This window comes from Ahaetulla prasina, chromosome 2 (genome assembly GCF_028640845.1).
Source record: "Ahaetulla prasina isolate Xishuangbanna chromosome 2, ASM2864084v1, whole genome shotgun sequence".
NCBI lineage: Eukaryota > Metazoa > Chordata > Lepidosauria > Squamata > Colubridae > Ahaetulla > Ahaetulla prasina.
In genome coordinates this window covers 148234714-148250066 of record NC_080540.1, presented here as the reverse complement: position 1 = coordinate 148250066, position 15353 = coordinate 148234714, and the positions used below count along the sequence as shown (strand labels likewise).

Genomic DNA, 15353 nt, shown 5'->3' with positions numbered 1-15353 from the left:
AACAGACTGCACACAATTATTTGAATGCCGCACCTCCGCTTCAAAGCCACTCAAAAAGCAGAAGTACTTCTGAAACTCTGTGCAATTGTAGGCAGCAAGTCTCCCTCCTCGCCAGTGCTGTATCAATCTGTTAAGCCCATCTGTGATTAGGACCATCTTCTCTTGAAGTGCAATCCTATTCAAAAGTCAGTCACACTGAACTCAATGCTACTTATTCTCAGAGGATTCCACATGATTGTAGCTTAATGAAATGAATTCCAAAAATCAAAACCACGTTTATTTTCAGACCTTAATACCTGGTACTATAGTTTATAAAATATAGATAGTATACTTTATAAATATAGCCTGTGGATGTGATAATTGTGAAATAAATTGCTCAAAATTTGGAAAAGGAGTTTCTAAATTATAAAAAAAGTAAAAAATCTTAGTATAAATCTATAACCAAACTAAACTTCATAACAAAAATGAAGGCAATAGAATTAGAACAGCTTCAGATCCTAAAATGTGATAAACAGTATAGGAAATTTTGCCCATGGTTGCAGAGTTGTGCAAGTCCCTCAAAAGAGATGTTCTAGAAAAAGTGGGAACATGAAATGAAATCACTGTGTATGGATGGATACATATGCAGAGAAGATCATAAACAGCTTCCAAAGCAACCACATAAGCCTGGAAAAAGATATAGTCACTTTAACAATTCAGAAATATATTTTTAAATTTTATTTTTATTTATTGTATTTATTTGTATCCCACATTCATTATTTTTACTGATAATTCTAAGGAAGTTGAACATATCCAACACACTTTCTTCCTCCTATTTTCCTCACGACAATAACCCTGTGAAATGAGTTGGGCTGAGAGAGTAACTGGCCCAAGGACATCCAGCTGGCTTTCCTGGCTAAGGCGGGACTAGAACTTACTGTCTCTGGCTTTCTAGCTTGGTGCCTCAACCACTAGACCAAATTGGCTTGAAAGAAGTCCCCTTTCCAAAAGAGGTCCACAGGTCTAGAAAGATAGAACTATAGAAATACTGCATATAAATTCAAAATTTTGGAGCAAATAATTCAGCAATGTAGAGAATATTTAAAAAGTTTTGAATGCCGTTTTGAAATTAAGTACAGTACTGATAACATATGGTCCTCAGTTACCAAAGAATTTTCTGAGCATAAAAGTCCTATTATTAGTTGCAATAGTTCTTGTCTGTCTGTCTGCTTTAGTCACTACAGAAAATTAAGAAATTATTTTTATCACTGACAATCAAGGAGATTGACTTCCTATACCAAATAAACAGCCTAACAGAAGTGTAAAGGAATAAATTATGATTTTAAGCTCTGTTTTATTTAACCATTGAACATTATTTGGCGTACGTTAAGTGGAGACTAAGGTTAATGATGTTCATCAATATTCTACACTGCAGATGCAACAAATCTATAATTGAAGTAAATAAATTTGATTTGAAAGCATTTCTAAACTGCACAGGACATCATATAAAAGTCACTCTAATCTAGCACTTTAAATAAGGAGTAAAATACAACCAACTATTCAACAGAAAATGGAACAGATAGCTGTCATTTTATCACAAACATAAGACATCTAAGCCACAATGTTCAATTTTCATACCTAAAAAAAAAGAAAGAAAAAAGATTTAAAAGTAATTACAGTTTCTCTCCTATCCTTAAATAATTCTGAATCACGCACACCTTATCTGTCTAACTATGCTTTCTATATTTACATAGCATCACTGGTCTATAATGTATCTGATAATCTCAGAAACCTGCCACTGTAGATCAATAACATCCAGTTTTTGGTGGGCAATCTACTTGAACCAAGACAGCAAATACTCCTTTGTCAGATCTAGTCTGTTTTTCACTTCATTCTGTGGTATTGAACAAAAACAAAAAAAAAGTTTATCCTTTTCAAAGCCTGAACAACATCTATGTTAAAACAGCAACATCTGGCTAATTGGCTTTTGAGTACTGTAGTCCCTTACCAAGCTATTTTAGTCTTGTTGATCGCAAACAAAGAGTTCTGCATGTTCATAGTCTGCAACTTTCAGTTACTTTCAAAGATCATAAGGTAGAAGTGTCACAACTAATACAGTAGCAAAAGCCCTAAGGACCAAAACTGTTTATCCCAACTTACATGCATCTTTGTAATCAGCCAAATAAATGTATTTCCTTTCTTGGAATGGGTTCACATTTCACATTAAAGCCACAAAACACAAGTTAATTTAGTACTGTGTGAATGGAGCTGTATAATTAAACAGGAAAACTCAGCCTTCAATCTTAGGACATTCTTTTCCTCTGTTTTGTCTTGATTTATCTTTTCTGCTTAATGAATATAATTCCATTCAGTCTAAAGCCATGCACAAGCTTCTCTGTGCCAAAAGTACTTTTTCCAAAAGGCAACTGGACTTCCCTTTCACCAAGAAAGTCCAGTTGCCTTTTGGAAAAAGCACCTTTAGGACAGCTATGATCTGGATGATGGAGTCTCTCCATAGACATACAAGTTTCTCCGTTTCACCTTTCCATTGCAAACAGGGCACATCCGTTCATTGTCACTTTTATCTTTCCAGAATTCCAATAACTACAATTCACTTCAGCAGTAACTTATTTCCCTTTTCCATTCTTTAGCTACTGCCATTTCCCTTTGAAAGCATCTTTTTTCAAATACCAAAATGCTGCAGTTCAGAGGCAAATCCTACATAGCAGGAAGCAATAGTTTTTACAGCGCTGCTAGGACAGAGCCCCAACTTGCTTTTTCTAAACCTCTGTGAGTTCTCATCATCCCCATTGTTATTTTGCCTTCTTCCTCCTTCCATCCTCTCTCCCTCTGGTGCTGGATCCCCCCCATCCAGGAAAGGGGTGACAGTGGAATTAAAGGTTTAGGGCATATGGGAACAACACTCTCATTTGGTCTGGAAAACAAATCCCGAGGAGAGTCCCTCCTGGGCAAGTTCAGGACTTTATGTCCTCCTTTAAGGCGTTTACCAGGTTGCTTGATGAACGGTTCTCCTGAATCGGAACAGCTTGCCCTGCAGCTTGTTTTTGTAAACGGTTCTTTGTTGACTTGTCCTGGGAAAGGGGGTGTCCTTATCCCTAAAGGACCCGAGTCTCTTTTCTTGTTTTTTCCCCACAAAGCCAAGGCGTTTTCTACTTTACCGAGCGGGGTCTTTCTTTTTTTTTATTTTTTATTTTTCGTGGGATACGGATATCGTTCCTCTGCCGTGGAGAGTTGAGGGGAAGCCTTCCAAGGCTCCGGGCTGAGTTTCATTCCTGCCTGCCACATATGAAGAAGAAGGGGGGGGAAAAAAACCTCCTTCCACCGCCACATCGCCTCTGCGCTCTCCAGCCCTCCGCCCCTCGATAGGCCTGCCTCTGAGCCCACCCCTTATTCCCCCAACACGGGGCCATTCCCTCGGTTGCCTGCCTGTGCCTCCTTTCCTTGTTTCCCATCGCCGCTTCCAGCCTCTTTCCTCCCAGGCTCCTTTCCCACATGCTTTTGTGAAATTCCCCACCGCCACGACGCCCAACCTCCCCGCTCTTCGCCTTGTTCCCACACGCGCTACCGTCTTACCCACCTGGGCGGAAAACCTCATCAAACCATCAAAGCCGCTACACATCCCCTCCTCACCTCAGGCCGCCGCCGCCGCCGCCGCCGCCGCCAAGCGCCGGGGAGAGTGGAGCCCCGCCCACCCGTAAGGGAGAAGAGAGCGAAATCGTCGAAGGCTGCGCGAGCCCAGCAACCAACCGGACACAGGCGCCCTCTTTCCTTCAGCCAATGAGAAAGCTGTTTCTCTTCGGCGGAGCGCCGGCCAATAGGAGCAACGGAGAACCCGGTTCGCTCCCACCTTTTCCCTCCTTTCTCTTCTCCCTCCCTCACCTCCCCCGAGATCCAAAAAAAAATTGAGTTCGGCTCGAGGACAACGGAACCGCTCTAGCCACCGAAGCGCTTCGCCCGTTGTCCAATCGGCTTCGGCGTTAGAGAAAGCCCAATCAGCGACCGCGAAAGTGGTTGTTGCGGACGGATGGTTAATCTACGCTAGACCAATTGCCAGAGCCGTGGAAGGAGACCCAATCCAGGCGGGCGGAGGGGCGCGAGGAGCTCTGGCTGACCCAATAACGTGTCTCGCCGTTCTTTCCTATTCCTGCTGCGAATCCTGAAACGGGGTGTGGAGATGCGCGTTCTGTCCGGCAACGGCCGAAGGAGGATCCCAATGCACGCCGCGCATACTTTTTTTAAAGCTTCGTGTATGCCCGTGTATTCATTGTGCGTCTGTCCTGTTTTATGTGAGAGATTCAGAACATCTGTCCCTACAGATGTTGAAATGGGTGACATGATCTACTGAACTTATGTATAGCAATAGCATTTAGACTTATTAGACACCGCTTCACAGTGATTTACAGCCCTCTAAGCGGTTTACAGAGTCAGCACATTGCCCCCAATTATTTTGGGTCCTCATTTTACCCACCTCGGAAGGATGGTAGGCTGAGTCAACCTTGATCCTAGTGAGATTCGAACTGCCGGCAGCCTTCAGTCAGCAGAAGCAGCCGGTGTCGGGTGGGCAGGGAGGTGCATGGATCCGGTGGGCAGCGGCCACAAGCTGCTGCCCACCCGATCCATGCACCTCGCTGCCCATCCGATCCAAGCGCCACGTGGCCGCCAACAGAAGCCTGCCTGCATCCAAGCGTCTCTCTAGCCAGCGATTAAAGCGCGGCCAGCGAGGAGCTTGGATCGGGTGGGCAGCGAAGCGTGTGTCAATCGCCTCGGCCTGCTGCCCACCCAGCAGGACTGTCCTGCGGCCGCCTCCCACCCACGCAGCGCCAGCCTACCCTACCCCATCTGGAGAAAGAGTGATGGAGAGAAAGAGGGGGGCAGAAAATGATGAAGGAGAGAAAGAGAGATGAAGGATAGAAGGGGGAGAAAGATGAAGGAGAAAGAGAGAAAGGGGAGAAAGATGAAGAAGAGAAAGGGGAGAAAGATGGAGAGAAAGAGGAGGAGAAAGATGAAGGAGAGAAAGAGATGAAGGATAGAAGGGGAGAAAGATGAAGAAGAGAAAGGGGAGAAAGAGAGAAAGAGAGATTAAGGAGAGATTGAGAGAAAGATTGAGAGAAAGGAGAAAGAGATTAAGGAGAGAAAGATGGAGAGAAAGATGAAGGAGAGAAAGATGAAGGATAGAAGGGGAGAAAGATAAAGAGAAAGGGGAGAAAGAGATGGAGAAAGAGGAGGAGAAAGAGAGATTAAGGAGAGAAAGATGGAGAGAAAGATGAAAGAGAAAGGGAGAAAGAGAAGGAGGGAGAAAGAGATTAAGGAGAGAAAGATAGAGAGGGGGGAGAAAGATGAAGGAGAGAAAGAGAAAGGGGGAGAAAGAGATGGCGAGAAAGAGGGAGGGAGAATGGATTTGTTCTGGTAATTGGTTTAACAAGCATGGCACTGTAAAAGTGATTTATGACCGTTTTTCACACTTAAGAACATTGCAGCAAACATTCATTAGGGCAAAGAAGCTATGTCACATGACCACCTGGACATGCTCACCCAGTCACATGAAGCACCGCAGTTGTGACATGAGTGACATGGTTATTAAAAATGCTGCAACAGGCATAAATGATGACCGGTCATAAGTGTGAGGACTGATCAAAAGTGCGAGAACCTGTCAGAAATCACTTTTTTCAGTCCACTGGGTAGTCCCTATGTGCGTAGTGATTTCTGACAGGTTCTCACACTTTTGATCAGTCCTCACACTTATGACCAGTCATTATTTATGCCTGTTGCAGCATTTCGTGCATAGGGACTACTCACAGGGCTGAAAAAGTTATTTTTGACCTGTCCTCACACTTTTGACCGATCCTCACATCTACAACTGTCCTCACATTTTACATTTTGCACCCTATCTTGTAACCGTGGTGAAGAGAAGCAGTTGTGAAATGAGTTAATAGTTGTTAAAAATGCTGCAATGGGCATAAATGTGAGGATGGTCATAAGTGCGAGGACTGGTCAGAAATGACTTTTTTTAGCCCTCTGAGTAGTTTCTATGCCCATAGCCATGGCCACCCGGTCACATGAGCAGCTAGGCTCGCCCACCCAGTCACATGAGCAGCTAGCTACGCCCACTGTCACATGACCACCAAGCCACACCCCAAAATAAGCCACGCCCACAGAAATGGTTGTTAAAAAATTTGAATCCCATCAGTGGGTATGGGCCAGTGTTTTGTGTGAATGTAGGCTTTTTTATACTAATGCTTTTTAAGAAAAGAAACCTGCAAGTTTGCTGAGGTCACACAGGCCATGGTTGCTGAATGTACGCAGTTGCTTGAAAACATAAAAGTTTACACATAAACAAAATCAAACAGGCCACATTAGTGTAGGGTGAAATCAATATCAGAAGATTTGTATCATGATTAGACAATCACACATTCCCAATCATACATTCCCAAATCCCAAGGATTCCACAATGGTAACTATAATGAATTCCAGTTCTCACTGGATTTGTCTGATTTAAATTCTCCCCAAATCCTGTATCTTTTAGGCAAAGCATCACTTCCCTTCAGGCCTCAAGATGGCTTCTGGATATGGATGAAGATGCATTGTCTTCCCAGCCATAATATTTAGGGCATGCTGCTCTTCTGAAACGTAGATAATAAAACTTTTTCTAAAACTACATCCAGACTGAAAATCTGAAAGTTTCTTAAATAAGAGACATTGCTATAAAAATGCTAATCTGTTTTCAGCATCTCATTGTCTTTTGCCATTAGTTTAATATGGCCTCGCAGCCACCCAGAATCATTTCACAGCGAGATGGGTGGCAAATAAATGTAATAAAAAAGAATATAATTTTTCTTTCCCTGATTTTTTTAAAATCAAATCTCATTCATTTTCTGTTAGTAGCTCAATAGTGTCACCTGCTGGCCCCAGATGAACATGTAAGCATTTCAAATATTCATACTGTGTTCCCAGTAAAAGATAATAAAGTATAATAAATAAAAAATATAGGTATATGTTTTACCAACTTCAGCCATCCAAGCACTCAAGAAAAATTAGCATCACAAACTGCAGTGTGAAGGGAAAGTACTCTTTCAAATGCTATGTCATAATAAAACTAATGACAGTTTGCTGTTTACTCATATTGAGGATAATTAAATGTTACTGTGGGAAAAGAGAAATCCTTATAAGATTTAATGTTATTGCTATTAAAAAGAATATTGGGAGAATTAAAACTCTTAAAAGATATGAAAAGGAGTATTAATGAAGCAAGCAATTTAGAGAGAATGTAATAAGTTTAAGGAAACCTATGATGTAATAATAGCATGAGCTTTGTATACTATTGTAAAGTGCTACCTTGGGCTAACTCCTTTCTTGATTTTTATAATTTAAGAAATGCATGTCTATAGTGTAAATGTTTTCAAGGTGGCTTAAAACTACAGTTAAAGCAGTGTCATAACTAATCACTATAATTAAAGTTAATCAGAAATATAAACTAACAATAAAATACAAAGAAAATTAGAACATTTTTTACTTATTTATTAAATTTCTGTGCCGCCCATCTCCCCTACAAGGTGATTCTATGCAATTCTTGTTTTATTTTCCCTGAAGTTAGAAAGGATGAGGTACAACTTCTCATTATTAACATAGTAGGATTTATTTGATAAATAAGATACCTTTTTTATATATCGAACATATATTTCAGGGGCAGAAACCAGCAAAATTGATGGCACCGATTCCCTTTTTATATCAGAAGATCGGCAAACTGAAAAGAAACTGGAAAGTATTTCATAAAAACAAGCCTAGTGAAACTACAGTACAAAAAGAAGTCCCGGTCCCCAATTTATCCAAAAAGTCCTGGAACTATATCAAACACTTAATGAAAGATCACAAAACAGTTGTGTTTGTAATCTTCACCTTCTAACAAATTTAAAGTACATAGAAAGTTAACACATCTATAACTTGGTCCATGTTATTTTGAGAACCATTACTTTAATAATCATCGTTTAATCCCCAGCTGTTTGATGGTAATAAAATTTCTGTGCCATCTAAAATGCAGTCATGCAAATTTTGGCTTCTTTGCCTGCATGAGAAATTCGTAGGCAGCTTGCACTTCGATAAAATGTCTTTCAGCTTCTGCTATTTGATGTCGATTATGATCAGGATGCCAAAGCTTCACCAGCTCCCGGTAGCTTTTGGTGATTTCTTCTGGAGTGGCATCATTAGGGATACCTAAAATCTAGAAGAAGAGGGGAGAGGAGTATCAGCATCCTATCAAAGCTGGGAAGATATTTTAATTACCAGTTATCTAATTGATAATTAGTTGGCTGTGTGACTTTGGGCCAATCACTGTCTCTCAACCCAACCCACCTGACGAGGTTGTTGTGGGGAAAAGGAGGAAGAGGATGAAGGAGCATGTTTGTTGTCCTGAGTTTCTTATAAAGTAATAAAGGCAGGATAACATCTAAGAAAGAAATAAACTAGTCATGTGTCAATGGTGGAACGGAGGTGGAGAGAACAAAGAATAATTTTCTTGCACTTGCTATTACAACTTATTGGAAAATCTATAAAAGCCAAAAATCCAATGAAGGATGATTTTTGTAGGGTTTGAACTAATAGTAGATTTTTACAGAGCTTTGGAAAGCTAAGGTACTTTCTCTTTCTTGCAATTCTGCAAAACACAGTTGTCTTTTCTTTTTTTCTATACCCAAAGACATCAAAACGGAAGAGCTTTGTTATTATCTCTGGTCATACATTCTGGGTAAAACTTTCAGCTAGCAAGATGATAATATACAATTTCCAGCCTTTAAAGATGGCATATTCTACTGTAATATTTCAAATAATCTCAGAAAATTCCACTAAAATCAATATAGTCTTCTTGTGTTAAGTCTAAGACTGCAGAATTCTAACCAAGGGCTATACTAAGAATTCTGGGAATTTTAATTCTTAGTCATCAGGGAAATCTGCTGTAAATGGAAGAAATAGTCAATAATGGAGCAAATATGTATGACAGATAACTTATCACATTGTTTACCTCTTTGCACTTTGAACTATTTTTCTTACAACAAAAAGTTCTGGTTTCAGATATTCTTTTCACAAGTAGCATTTAAAATTGGTAAATGAATATAAGTGCAAAATTATTGGCTAAGGTCTTCTCATGTGTTTATTTAGTAGCTTACCTTTTTTAAATACTGTTAAAATAGAAGATATTATTACCAAATAGAATAAGAATTTTTCACATACTGTTTCTAATTAGATTTAACATAACTTACATTTTATTGTTGTTTTATCTTGCACACTGTACAGTACTATTATTTGAGCTTCCTTTAATGCCATTTTACTATTAATACAAATTGCAGTTGTTTAATACATGCAAGGCAAGTTGTTTGATATGCAAGGCTTGAAGTGAATATTTTAATCTGTCTGAGGACAAAAGTTTGATGGTTAAGGTTAAGGCATCAGCTAGAAACTGTGAGGCTGTGAGTTTTATTCCTGCCTTAGATGGAAAGATAGTTTGGTGATCTTGGGCCAGATATTTTCTCTCAGCCCTAGGAAGAAAGCAATGGCAAACCACTTCTGAACGATCTTGTCTAGAAAACTGCAGGGACTAGTCCAAGTAGTTGCCAGGAATCAAAAACTGACTTGAAGGCACATAGAGACAGACAAAAATATGACAACCTGAATCAAGGATGAATGGAAAGGGGTAAAACAATCAAGAGCATGGCTACAAATGTGCAATCAAAGCTTATAAACACCGTGATGCATATACAAAGGGGACAGGGCTTCTATTGTGTAGTAATGACCATTAGTTTGACTTTTTAATAAAATCCTTCCTGCAGATGATCCTGTGCTAGTCCAGAATGTAAGGAAAGATTTAGTGTCATGACATGCAGAGTCTCATTTCCTATATTTGATAAGTAAAGTATTTAAAAGCTTCAGCTGGTGCAAAATATTTCAAGGAAACTCGAAACTTAACTGTTTCCAAAAGCTGAAAAATAATAAAAGTCCACTGTACCTGATATGCCACCTGACGTCTTTCATTCTGGAAAGACTGTACAAATTTTAAAATGTTCTCCCATTCCTGGAAATAGCCACCACTTAAACCCAGCATCTTCCCAGCACGATAGGGAAGAAGCAGCACTGATTCCAATATTCCACTCAATGATGGAAACACACTGACATAATCCAGGGCTGCTCCAATCGTGCCGGCTATATAGTTGGCAGTGGCTGCTGTGTTGCTGAAGGCAGAGTAGGCCAGTGGCGTTGTGAATGCCAGATAGGCCAGGCCTAGTCGGTAAAGTCGGAGGCTAAGCTTCTTCTTGGTGGGATTGCTGGTTTTATAGCATCGGTAGTTCTGGGCTGTCACACTAGTGGTGAGAGTAATGGGCAAGATCCCCAGTGGGTGGCCATAGAAGATTGGTGCAGTTATGAAGGCAGCCATTAAGGTTGCTTGAAGATTGGAGGCTTGATTGCCCACTTCAGACACCAAATGAACTCCAAGACCCACAGCCAGAGGGAGAGCCAGAAGGTAAAAACCCGGCAGAGTAGAGAGACCAATCAAAGCCACTACCCCAAAATAGATGCCCACTAAAGCTTGGCCAAGAAAACGCACAGGGTTCAAAGGTGGGGGTTGACCATTAGGCAAGTCTGGGGTACCATTTGCCTGTGCTACCCAACCAGGGAGCAGCCACAGTTCCCAAAGCCACCCTATGCCAAAGCCACCCAAAGTCAGCATCCAGAGTAAAGCATGGTTATCTCGGCCCAGGTAGAGATGGTGAAGCCCAGCAGGGCCCCCCACAGCCCAGAGGGCAATAGCCACCACAAGACGTTTGGCCATCTCATTTGGCCATAGCACCACCGGACGTATCACTGCAGGCAATGCTGTTTTCTATAACTCCATCCTCCCTGGATGCCAAATAATAGTTCTGTGGAGAGAGAGAAAAAAACAATAAAATATAGCAGTTATCTGCAGCACAAGGCTAGCCAAATGTCTGGACTGTAAGTCATGATTTCTTCCTGCTGTCGAGCCACACCCTCCCTGCTAATGACTGCCTGCCTTTTTCCCCCAGGTCTAGGTGACTGCATTATGATACTGTGCAGGAGAACCTAGCGCCAGCTTGATTTTCTGCGAACTAATCCATGGAACCATTGGTGCTTTCTTACAGTTTATCATCTAAATGATCAATCATTTCCTAATCACAGCATTGCTTTCATAGCCTCCCCAACTTTCATTGACTGAATCCCGCCAAGTATTTTAATGGCAGAGTATCTGCTTCCCAAGCAAATGTTCTTTTTCAAGCAAAAGCATGTTTAAAGAGGACTAGGCTCCTGCTAAGCACCCTGAAGATCTTTCCGATAAGAGTAGACGGTTCGGGATGAGAGGGTGCAAATGTTTGATTTCCAGAATCATAATCACCTACCTTTCAGCTCATTGTCAGGAAAATGCAGGCAACTCTAATGCCTCAGAAGGCCTTTGACCTCACAAGGCTAACAGACTTTGTCTCCCTTCTGGGGGAGGAGGTACGGCAGAGCACTGCACACATAGGACATAGGACAGGAAAGGAGGAGGAATGGTCAAAGGGCAGCAGAGCGCACACTCTGTGGTTACAGATAACATCAGAGAGAGAGAGAGGGAGACGGAGAGAGAGAGAGAAGGAGGGAGAGATGGCTCTGCAGAGAATCTTTTACCAGATCAGGGTGGAGAATTAAGCACTGGAGCCTGGAACTTGGTCAAAATTATCAGCTACCTACACTTTTCAGAGTTCATTTATATCAATCAAATAAATTAAATGTGATGTAGCAGTTAAAGGTATTAGTCTGAGACTGAGGGAGATCCAGATTCAAGCTGATCCTCGGCCATAGGTGGCGACTGAGTGGTTTTGGGGGGGGTGCTTCCGCACACACGCTTCTGTGCATGCGCAGATCACCCATGATGACATTCTGGCATCCTGCAACTCCGGTTCTATAGAACCGTATAGAACCGGGGGCAACCCACCACTGGTCATAAGTCCCCAACTCCTGGTTTCTTTATTTGTTTATATCCTGCCTTTATTATTTGTTACAAAAAAACTCAAGGGACCAACATCTAATGCTCCTTCTTTCTCCTACTTTCCCCACAACAGCAACCCTGTGAGGTGGGCTGGGCAGAGAGACAGTGTCTGGCCCAAGATCAGCCAGACAGGTTTCATGGCTAAGGCAGGACTAGAACTCACAATCTCCCACTTTCTAGCCTGGTGTCTTAACTACTAGACCAGGGGTCAGCAATTCATGGCTCCGGAGCCACATGTGGCTCTTTTAACCCTCTGCTGTGGAGAGAAATGGCCAATGCCGCTGTTGCCACCTCCATGGCCTGCCCACTGCTCTCGCAGCGCCTTGCGCAGCACAGTGAAATTTAGCGCACTTCACAATGGGGGAGACAGGGTGCCCTCTTCCTCCTGGAATCTATTACGACACAGAGCCACATTGTGCCCTGCCCACTTGCCCCTGCAAGAGTAGTAGCGTTGGCTGTGGGGCGGGCCAGTGTCTCGGGCAGATTGTGTGTCCAGCACCATCAAAGGCCGGAAGTAGCTGCCCACCGTATCCTGCACTGTTGGGCAGCGAGAGACAGACAGATTTGGCTCAGTTCGGCTCCATCTGCTCCCCTCTGCCTTTGCCAGTTTTGCACAGATTTAGCGAATACTGCCTTAGTGATGTGGGGGGGGGTGTCATCCCGTATTTTGCCTGCCAAGCGTCTTCGGGGGCACCTGTGGACTATATTTTCCGGCCACTTTGGACTGAGTTGCAGGATGCGGAGTATGTGAGTGTGCTGCTGCTTGGGATGATGCTTCTCTGAAGTGCATGCGATGATCTAAGGCTGCAACCGCGTGGCACTGTGATGTAACAGTCTAACAGTCACTCCTTTTGCAACACAAGGTTTATTTTTGTATCTTTCCAGAAACAGAGCTTCCTTAGAGTTATTTCCTGGGTGGGTGGGGTGGGGAGTGGGGAGTGGGGAAGAGGGAGGGAGGGAGGGAGAGAAAGAGAGAGAGAGAGAGAACAAAAAAAGAGAGAGAGAGAATAGAGAAAGAGAGAAAGAGACAGAGAGAGATAGAGAGACAGAGAAAGAGACAGAGAGAGAGAAAGAGAAAGAGAGACAGAGAGAGAGACATAGGGAGAGAGAGAGACACACACACACACACACAGAGAGAGAGAGAGAGAGAGAGAGAGAGAGAGGTGAACAAGACACCCAAGGCCGGGTGTGGCAAGAGGTGGCTGGGAGGGGAGGGTAAGGTGTGGCTGGGGCGGGGCAAATAATTTAACAACTGGCTCTATACCGTAATGACTGGCTGGGGGGGTGTCATGTGACTGGGTGAGAGTGAGTGACGTTGAGTTGGCCACGCCCACCCCAGTCACACTGGTTGTTAAATTATTGGCTCCTGGTGTTTTCTTTTCTGTGGGAAACGGGTCCAAGTAGCTCTTTGAGTGTTTAAGGTTGCAGACCCCTGTACTAGACCAAACTGGCTCTCTATCTGATGAAAAGTCCATATGAACTCAAAAACTTACATATTATTATGTGGACTTGAGTTAATCTAATAAAGGGAACACCCCTGATGTGGTTTTGGAGACTTCTCTTTGACTAAAGTAGGCTCCTCTGTTTGCTGAAATATTGGTTGTTTCAAGTGAATGGGAAGTCCTCCATTAAATGTGACCACTCACATTAAATGTGACCACTCACCTCATGACAGTTAATTTGGTCAACCAACAACAATATCTGCCTAAACTAACCATTACTGAGTTGCCTTGTTTAATCACAAACCTCCAGAAATTGACAATACAAAGAATTTAGGCTAGATCCTTAACCACCCTAATAGCAGGAATAAATCTATAGCTGAAAGATTTACAACAGATGGTGAAATCTAGTGTATTGACACACACATTAAGAACAATTGTATTATTAAAAAAAGAAAACAAGCAAAGTACCTGAGGATGGAAATTAACATGAGGAATGAAAGTCAAGTATTTAAATAACCTTTCAACTTCTTTTCTCAACTTAAGCCCTATCACAGAAGAACTAGGGGCCATAATACTACCGCAAGGCTCATGATTAGCTACTTAATTCCTGTCCATATATAACTTCTTGGCACAAGGGTTGCCCAAATCAAAGTCTGAGATAACTCAAACCCTGAAATAAGATTAACTTGTGTGACAACCGCCACAACCCATAAATAAAACTAATATTTTCATTGGGCTAAAAGTAAATATGTTATTTACTATTAATAATTAAATGTTCATCTGCATAGCAAATAGAGTATTGACAGAAACTTGCAACTCTAAAAGGCAAGAACTTTCCCCTGGAAAGAAAAAAAAATGAAAAAAAATTTTTTTAAGAGTTTGCTTAGTTTTATACAAATTCTGAAATCTGGCTTTCATTTTTTCAGGCAATCATTCTCATTTCTTCTTCCACGTTTACAGTATTTAAGATCAGTATTCAGTTTTTATAGCAGCAACTGAAGAAAATCCTGTCAACTTGTCCAAAGAGAGCAAGAAAGTTCTAACAGCAGTTCAGTTTTTTTTATGCATGCCACAAGGCTTTCACATGCAAGCTGGAGCCCTGATCAGAACACACTGCAAACTTTGGTTGAACAAGTCACCTATTCTAAAGAAATTATTGAGATGCTACAGTACATTTACTAAAGGATTGGTAGCATACAAGCAGGAGAATCTCTAGGCAAAACAACTGCAGGAACTGGCATGTGGCTACTTACTGTACATCTTTGCGATCTCGGATGAAAACGGATTTGTGGAATCCCCAAATTTGTACAAAATAGGGTTGGGCTCACTGGTTGGAGCCAGCCTGCAAGTCCTTCCTTTTGGCTTATCAAGACTTGGCTGACGTAAGGGGAATTGAGAAAGGTGGACAGTTTTATTGGAATCTGTTGCCCTGCTCAGAAGATTGTATGTCTGTGATTGTGTAGTGTGTAGGATGTGCGTGTGGGTGTTGCCAACTCTAGTCTTGCCATCATTGCCACTGTTGTGCCTCGCCCGCCCCCCTCTCCGCAGCCGGGCCCCTCCCATCTCCTGCTATCTCAGCCAGAGACTGATAGTGAAGACGAATGGCCTGGCATGCCTCCAGCCCCCAGTCCTGGCACCATGCCCAGACAGACTGAGCAAGACGAATGGCCCGGCATGCCTCCAGCCCCCAGTCTTGGCACCATGCCCGGACAGACTGGGCAAATAAACCTCCCCCCTACAGCGTGTGAGCAAGAAGCCAGCCATGAGCTAGAATTGCCGGCAGCTGACAAAACGTGGACAGATCCCCGCTTCCGGAGAATGGAGGGGCGATGTCAGCAAAAGGAAGGGAGGGGCACACCTGGATAAGTACTGAGTCATGGAGCCAC

General features: G+C 42.5%; 2 protein-coding genes across 4 annotated transcripts in view; both read right to left on the bottom strand.

The window, feature by feature from the left end:
• Nucleotides 1-3769, bottom strand: part of SPATS2 (spermatogenesis associated serine rich 2) — a 50094-nt gene extending 46325 nt beyond the window's left edge. The window contains exon 1 of one of the 3 annotated variants that reach the window (XM_058170330.1): nucleotides 3631-3769. The gene's annotated coding sequence lies outside the window, so the exon portion shown is untranslated. Of the gene's footprint in view, nucleotides 1-2987; nucleotides 3150-3577 lie in introns of those variants that run through there. The other 2 variants (XM_058170329.1, XM_058170331.1) reach the window with 2 other exon arrangements.
• A 3770-nt stretch (nucleotides 3770-7539) lies between these two features.
• DNAJC22 (DnaJ heat shock protein family (Hsp40) member C22) lies at nucleotides 7540-14851 on the bottom strand. The gene is made up of 3 exons (XM_058171274.1): nucleotides 14721-14851; nucleotides 9992-10901; nucleotides 7540-8215 (listed from the first exon to the last, which is right to left on the bottom strand). The coding sequence occupies exons 2-3, from the start codon at nucleotides 10811-10813 to the stop codon at nucleotides 8036-8038; spliced, it is 1002 nt and encodes a 333-aa protein (XP_058027257.1). The 5' UTR covers nucleotides 10814-10901; nucleotides 14721-14851; the 3' UTR covers nucleotides 7540-8035.
• Nucleotides 14852-15353: the final 502 nt, after the last annotated feature.